Here is a 7,945-nt window from a genome sequence, read left to right on the forward strand (position 1 = left end):
ACCAAAGTTTCAATGTTTCGTCATAAAAAACCATCAAACCAATCAGCACGATTTTTTAACTTACACATTAGTAACCATAATCCGTAAATTTTCTATTAATAAAACGAAATAAATTTTGTAAACATCTACATTATAATAATTAAGTTTGAAAAACAAATAAACTTATAACAGAAGCCTTAAAATTTATTATAAATCGCTTCTGCATTAGCGTTGCTGATTCAGAGCTTGATAAGATTTCGTGAATTTAAAAAAAAATATCCAAAACGGGAAAGAGGTGTTTTGTCAAGACCGACGACGAATAACATAATAAGGTTGGCGACACGTTTGAACATATTATCAGATTATAAGAACCAGATCCGATCAATGAAAAAAAAACAGCCAAATTTGTTTATTCAACTACTGAAGATATTTTAAAGCACAACTTAGTCAGTCCCTTGAAAAATCCTGCAAGTTCGAGAACAGCAGTTTCCTACCATATTTTGCACATTGGGTGTGGACTGTCAGTTCATGAGCACAAGGCCACGAGTTTTTAACCGGTAAACCAAACGTTTCCACAAGTCAATATTTGAAAAAATAAATAAATAAATAGTCATCTAAGACACGTATCTTCACGGTCACCCATAAAATAATAAATGAATCCTTCATCCATGTTGGGTGGACGACTTTCAGCTGATTTTCATTTTCTATAGCAAAAGAAAAATTACTTGTTCGGTCAACGAAGCAAAATCCACACTATATAAAGGACGACCCATCTTTTTCGATTATCAAGCATTCGTCGCTTATTCTTCAATCCCGACACAAGCATCGTCAATCACCATGAAGCACTCAGTAAGTCAAAATTCGTCGCTTTCTTACATACTAATAACCCAAATGAATTCGTAATATCCTTGAAATGTGTTATTCGTGTTACTAACTGAATCGTATGTGTAGATTGCTATGATCTTTGTCTCCTTGACGGCCTACGTTTTGATGGCCTCTGCTCAGCTACCCCCTACCTGGACCAACCCTTACTATTTCTACTCCAACATCAACACTCCACCAATCGTAGCTCCCCAAAAGATTTCGGCCGACGAGACGGAAATCAATTCGAAGACATTCACTAATTACGATGATCACAGTATCCAAAACACATTAAGCTCTCATGTCGTACTCCTAACAACATGCCTGAGAGATCTGAAAAGTAAGTTGTACTTTTTAAAAGTATTGAAAAGGAATCAAATAACTTCAGTATAAATTTTCAGCTACAAAAGCCGATTTGGCCGTAACGCATACTACCGTCGATACGTAAAGAATGAGCTGAAAGGTAATGCTTAACTTTTGCAAAGAAAAAATCATAGAAAGTTTGACTAAATCCATCAATTTTCGAATGCGTTATGAAACGATTTACAGATACGAAAGATGATTTGGCTAAAACACACGCCGAGGTCGAAAGCGTCAAGAAGGAGTTGAATGCGTTGAAAGGTAATGCTTAAAGTTTGAAAACAGTCAAAGTTGATGAACAAAATTCTTTACAAATTGAGCTTAGGTGCAAAAGACGAACTGGCTCAAACACACGCTACTTTCGAAAGCCTAAAGAAGGAGTTGGCCAATGTAATAACTACAGTCGAAAATATGAAAAAGGACACTAGTGGTAAAAACTCAAATCTAAAATTTCCCTATGTAACTGAAAAAATTGAAAGACATTTTAAATTTGTATTACAAGTGGATGCTGCTTCCAGTATCGGTCGAATGCCCAAATCTTGTGATGATCTCCAGAAAATTGGACACAGGAAAAGCGGATTGTTTTCAGTTATGGGCAACAAAACAGTTGACAACGTCTACTGCGATTTCACGAAACCAACCAATGACACAGGTATGGTCCAGTTTGTTTTTTGCCATTCACGACTAATATAACTTGCAATTTCTGTTGTTAGGTTTTCAAAAAGTGATCGGCCACTTTGACATTAAAACAACACCTGTTTATTTTCACGCCCAGAAATCCTCTTCCCACGTCAGCATTCATACCATGGTTCCATTTGATTTGCTGAGATTGAACGTGGGGAATGCGATGAGCACTACCGAAATATTTGTCGCTCCCAAAACCGGAAAATACTTTTTCGCTCTTTCGGGTCTAACTGAAGAACATAAAGCTGCAAACGTCGAAATGCAAGTGAAAACTGCAACAGCGGATTGGTCAAGAGTGGGACAGGCGTATGGTACGCCCGGATATCAAACATATTCACTGCAAGCCACGTTAGATCTTGCTAAAGGCGATCAAATGAGATTACTGCTAGCAGCCGGAGCAATTCATGATACCACCATTCACTATACCAGTTTCGTTGGTCAGCTACTCGAGGAAGACATCCTTCATTAAGTTTAAACAACCAAAGCCAGAAACACTTAATTCTGAAAGGCAAATCAGTTTCAGTGCATTATGCATATGGTGAATGTTGTGTTAGACTGGATTGGAAATAAAAACGGGATAAGCAAAGGTGTCATTGTTATTAATTATGACAAATTAATGATAATCATGAAAAGAAGTAGTACTATTAAGTTCAAAAACAAGTTGAACAGAACATTCCTCTCTTTGTTCACTACGTTTTTCTTTCTCTTTTTGAACATTGCTTTCTTCGAACAATTTTGCAACGTAATGTTAAAGGAAAAGCGTAGGAAACAATAGGCTCACAGAGTCACGGAAATGAAAGATTAAAAAAGCCCCAATGAATATTCAGTCAAATTGATCCGAGATTATGTTTAAACGTGAACCGGTTCTTTCTCATATTTGGAGAAGACAATAGAACGGAGCGACGAGAAAATAGGGTAAATTATCACAATGTAGATGCGGCAATAACGGACACTGTGAAAGACTCTACAATGCCAGAAACGAAATAATTTAACGGTAAATGACTTCATTATAAATAACTTATTGTCATACAGATAATGCAGAAAGTGGATTTAGACGCCACCTTGGCTTTGTGAAAAACATTAGACATCAAGTTCAAATAAGGAGTTTGAAAAAAGCACAAGATGGAAATGAGCTAGTAGAGTGAAGGAAGATGGAATAACTATACCGTAAAAGGAGAACGAAAAGGAAAAGTTGTACGTGAATGACATTGGGTTAATCAGCGCGATATTGAATTCTTTGACTCTAAAAACATCTTTTTTTGGTTTTAATTAATTCGGAAAGAACCTGAAATCTACAAACTCAACCACCTTCACTCAACAAGCATCAGCTCCTGCTCACACGGGGAATGAGTTCCCGGTAGAGATAACCCAAAAAGGTTGGAAATGTTTCAACATTTATTCGTCTCCATCAACTCCACACGTGATCACTAGTTCTCAATATGGAAGTGTACACCAATGTCGTTGATATCTCTTATCGAGAAAGATATCATTATAGTTCATTTACCGACGTCATTAAAAATTAGGAAAAAGGTATTTCTTGTTTCTTTAACACTTATTGATTCTACTGATACAACTCCGTATCTTCTAAATAGGCAAAACTCAACAAAACGACAAACTCCCACTGTTAATAGATTAACAAAAACGAAAACTCTCCCCCTCCCAATTTCCCTGGCCTTCTTCTTCTTTATCCATCGTTATTGAAACTATTCGTACAGGGCACACAATATTTTCCATCAATGAGAATCTATGATCATGATACGAATTCAAAGAAAGTAATCCTCATCTAAATGGGCGCTCACCTGCTACTATATAGAAGCAAATAAATTTCATGACATTCAGCAGGTTATCCGAAAAGGGAAAAAACAAGTTTATTCGTCAAGGCAATCAACAAGTGATAGTGACAATATACTGAACAAAAACACGAAGATCAGACAGGTCACGAAGACTGCAGATGACACTAGAAGATGTATCGACCAGTACACAACTTCATGCGTCCCTTAAAAGGACCGATTCAGTTAAATTTGAATAACTTTCGTTCCATATAAAATAAATTGGGTGTGGACAAATTCAAGAGTTATTGAATGCACAAGGGCATCAGTAAATCAATAAATTTTTCCATTTTATTTTGCAAATGAGTTGAATGAGTACGAGCAAAAACGCAAACTTTTTCACCTTCAGTTGATCTGATTTCCCGATTAAATAGAAAATTACCCGGAGGCAACCACAAGGCAATGCAAAATCTGCACTATTTAAAGGACGACCGTTTACTCAGTTTTCCATCATTCGTCGCCAAAAAACTACGATCGACTACAAACATCGCAGCGATGAAGCAAACTGTAATTAAAAAATTAATCATCGATTTGTTATGCTATCCTAATTCTATTCGTACATGCCATTGTTTAAATTGATCACTCAATTCACCTTTTAGATTATTTTGATCTTTGTCTCCTTGATGGCCTACCGTTTGTCTGCCTCTGACCAGCAACCAACCACCTGGACCAACCCTTACTTCTACTACCATTACAACACTCCCCTGGACCTGCCTACCCAGAAGGTCTCGGCTGATGAAAAAGCTGGAAATCAGCAGCAGCTATTCACTAATTACAACGATCACAGTATGCAAAACACGCTAGGATCTCATGTCGTACTGTTAACAACATGTCTAAGAGATTTGAAAAGTAAGTAAAAAAAAAATTTGTTTGTAATGGTAATTCGGATAAATTATTTTATAAAATATTTTCAGCCACGAAAGCCGATTTGGTGCACACGCATACCGAGGTCGAAAACGTTAAGAAAGAGTTGCATCAGTTGAAAGGTAAATTGTTCTTACTAATTTTTATGGATCAAAGAATAACTGACTTGAAATAATTCCACCAATGTCTCAGAGAATTCCCAATTGAACTCAACATCAGCTAACCTTTTGGCAAATGTTATGGCCACGTTTGAAAATATGAAGACCACGGTTGATAACATTAAAAAAGAGATGACCGGCTTAATCACCAAAGCGGATTTAGTACAGATAACGCAGCGTTTGGACGAAACGCATACATCTCGCGTCGAGAGTGTAAAGAAAGAATTGGCCAATGTAATGACTACAGTTGAATCTATGAAAAAAGATACAAATAATGGCAAGTCCAATCTACATTTTAAGTTTTCTTAAGATTCGAAAAAGAGGTTGAATTTTTATTTTTATTTTTGCTTTTCCAGCAAGTGCTGCTGCTAGCATCGGTCGAATGCCCAAATCTTGTGACGATCTCCAGAAAATTGGACACCGAAAAAGTGGATTGTTTTCAGTTATAGGCAACAAAACAGTCGACAACGTGTACTGCGACTTTACGAAATCAATCAACGATGCAGGCATGAATTAAAAAGTTCATTTCCATTCACAAAAAATAATTTTACATTTTTGTTGTTAGGTTTTCAAAAAGTGATCGGCTACGTCGACGTTAAAACGTCGCCCATTCATTTTCACGCTCAAAGACGCACATCCCACTATGGCCTTAACACCGTTATTTCATTTGAGTTGCTAAAATTGAACGTGGGAAATGCCATGAGCACCTCCGGAATATTTGTGGCCCCTAAACCCGGCAGATACTTTTTCACTTTTTCGGGTCTTAGCGAGCACAATACAAATGTAAGAATAGAGTTGCAAGTAAAGACTGAAACCTCGGACTGGTTAAAGGTGGGAACGGCATACGGACATGTGATTAATCATACATTTTCGATGCATGCCACTGTGGAACTTGTCAAAGGCAACCAAGTTAGACTTCTGTTAGTAGAAGGATCACTTCATGACAATGAAACGAACTATACTAATTATGTTGGCCAGCTACTCGAGGAGGATATTCTTTCATAAATTTCGAGCATTCTAAGCAAGCTCCGAATTCCATTTAAAAGAACAATTACAGACTAAATTGTTAAACAAAGTTATAGATTTATTTTACAGACTAGCTATTAAGCCTACCTATTCTTGGAATCATAAATGATACACATTGTGAAGGTTGTGTTTTAAAAGATTGGGAATAAAAAAGAAATTAAGTAAGGTTGTCATCTTTGTTTCACTTATTGATTACACAAACACAACTGAAATGTTGAAATTTTCAAAGTATCAGTATTGCCAATTGAATCGTAAAACATTCTTTTGGATGTAATTGTTCGTTAGTCAAAACGAATCATCTAAAATATTCAATCTAAAATGTGCAATTCAACCATGAATCAATCGACTTCAATTCAAAATCACATGGCACTTTCTGCGTATTGCTCAGGGTGATATAAGCAAGCATCATGGTAATATAAGCAAGCCAATTTAAATAATTAAGAAATAAGAAAGTCGAAAGAATATTTTTGTAACAGAACGCTCGGCCGACTCCCGTTTTTCTGTTACTTTCCCTTTCTACAAGACAATCTCTAACGTTTTAAATCCCCATCGATAGATGTCGAGTTTGTTTTGTTTGTTTTTTTCTTTGAGCGGCAATTTGAAAAATTCAAAAATAATAAAAAGAAAATAGCTTTACGGTCTGTGTAAATCAAAATTTTTTGTTTCATTCAATCAATGCTTTGATGAAGATGCTTCATTGCTTGATTATGGCTTGCCGAGGATTGTCAAGGCCACTTGGAGTCTGAGGCGTTGTCAACGAGTTCCTTTAAACTCGTTACAATTTTACGTAACCAACACAAATGCAAATAAAACTTACTTCTGATATCATCTCGACTTCTCATACATGTTCCTGCCATTGCCCGTCCTCCGTTTGTGCGAAGTCAAGGAGGTAGGTGGATTGCTGTTACTGCTCCTTTGCATCTGAAAAAGAATACAAGAACAATCAACGCGTGTCACAATTGTGGAAAGCTCTGCTTTTAACAAAAAACAAGGATAACAAATTCAACTCAATATCTGGTTGGTCTCTTTTAGTTAGCCATCTGGCCAGAAGAACCCAGAAGAGCCCGGAAGATAAAAAGATTAAGAGTGAGATTTCCGTATTTCCGTATTGTAAAAAAAACTTGTCAGAGAATTACGAGAATCAGCCAGTTTTGGGAATAGTACTTGATGACCGTTGACATCTTTTGGCTAACTTAAATAAGCAATCAGTAGCTGTCGATGAACACGAACACGAAATAAATGATCACATATTTCGTGATTACATATTCTGCGTCCTGTCTATTCAGAGAGACTAGTTCCTCTTCAGATGAACCGAAATGGTTGTAGGGCGAGGACTTTTAGATTTTCACACTACATGTGCGATGGTTTTATTTTCTTCTGATGTGATTCCCGTATATAACTGTGTTCCATATAAGTCCGAGGAAAGGACATCCCAAAACATTATTTTGAATAAATAATTACGACCGATTACGAATTCTTGCGCTTCTGCAACATCGCGTGTGCCATATAAAAATCGCAACAAAGTAGTCAACCGCAGTCAACTAAAAAAGGAAGTCGGAAAATTCTTCAGAATTTCAATTTTGGAATAATGCTAATAGATATACGATAGAGCTGAAAATATATCAAATCAAAAGGTGTTACGAGTAAGCTTAAGCTTTTATGGAAATGAAAGTTCTCCCTGCAGAACTGCACGTTCCACCAACTTGTTGTATTCCTGACAAAGAAAGAACGATACCTTATTTGATCCACACGTACCAAACGACCCAACGGACCATGCAACAAAAACAAACAAACAAACTATGCTAATTTCCAAGTCTGATAGAACGAACTGATATACGGCAACAACTGGTGGTTCCACCCTTATCATATTTAGCCGTCTAACTGACTTCAAATATGCGCCAGAATTGTGAAGAGCTACGTTTTCAACAAAAACAAGGATCATAATCTCAACCGATATCTGTTGGTCTCGTTCATACCATGGTTCCATTCGATTTGCTGAGATTGAACGTGGGGAATGCGATGAGCACTAACGGAATATTCGTCACTCCCAAAACCGGAAAATATCTTTTCGCTCTTTCGGGTCTAACTGAAGAACATAAAAGTGCAAACGTGGAGATGCAAGTGAAAACTGCAACAGCGGATTGGGACAGGCGTATGGTACGCCCGGATATCAAACATATTTAA

The 7,945-nt window shown here is 36.9% G+C and overlaps 2 protein-coding genes across 2 annotated transcripts; both read left to right on the top strand.

The window, feature by feature from the left end:
• Window positions 1–771: 771 nt before the first annotated feature.
• Window positions 772–2,453, top strand: LOC124197582. The gene is made up of 7 exons (XM_046593097.1): window positions 772–828; window positions 931–1,180; window positions 1,242–1,303; window positions 1,390–1,461; window positions 1,526–1,630; window positions 1,703–1,852; window positions 1,914–2,453. Exons 2-7 carry the CDS (start codon window positions 1,161–1,163, stop codon window positions 2,351–2,353), a joined length of 849 nt encoding a protein of 282 aa, XP_046449053.1. The 5' UTR covers window positions 772–828; window positions 931–1,160; the 3' UTR covers window positions 2,354–2,453.
• A 1,715-nt stretch (window positions 2,454–4,168) lies between these two features.
• On the top strand, window positions 4,169–5,924 carry LOC124196759. The gene is made up of 6 exons (XM_046591969.1): window positions 4,169–4,220; window positions 4,313–4,562; window positions 4,628–4,699; window positions 4,770–5,012; window positions 5,092–5,241; window positions 5,301–5,924. Exons 1-6 carry the CDS (start codon window positions 4,209–4,211, stop codon window positions 5,738–5,740), a joined length of 1,167 nt encoding a protein of 388 aa, XP_046447925.1. The 5' UTR covers window positions 4,169–4,208; the 3' UTR covers window positions 5,741–5,924.
• The last annotated feature ends 2,021 nt before the right edge of the window (window positions 5,925–7,945 follow it).

The sequence above is a fragment of the Daphnia pulex genome, chromosome 7 (genome assembly GCF_021134715.1).
Source record: "Daphnia pulex isolate KAP4 chromosome 7, ASM2113471v1".
NCBI lineage: Eukaryota > Metazoa > Arthropoda > Branchiopoda > Diplostraca > Daphniidae > Daphnia > Daphnia pulex.

Bases quoted from the DNA above. Each gene is read 5' to 3' on its own strand.
- LOC124197582 (XM_046593097.1), top strand. From the start codon at position 1,161: ATGCCTGAGAGATCTGAAAA. The intron at 1,462-1,525 runs GTAATGCTTAAA...AATTGAGCTTAG, and splicing joins GGAGTTGAATGCGTTGAAAG to GTGCAAAAGACGAACTGGCT. The intron at 1,631-1,702 runs GTAAAAACTCAA...TTGTATTACAAG, and splicing joins TATGAAAAAGGACACTAGTG to TGGATGCTGCTTCCAGTATC.
- LOC124196759 (XM_046591969.1), top strand. The intron at 4,563-4,627 runs GTAAGTAAAAAA...AAATATTTTCAG, and splicing joins ATGTCTAAGAGATTTGAAAA to CCACGAAAGCCGATTTGGTG. The intron at 4,700-4,769 runs GTAAATTGTTCT...CCAATGTCTCAG, and splicing joins AGAGTTGCATCAGTTGAAAG to AGAATTCCCAATTGAACTCA.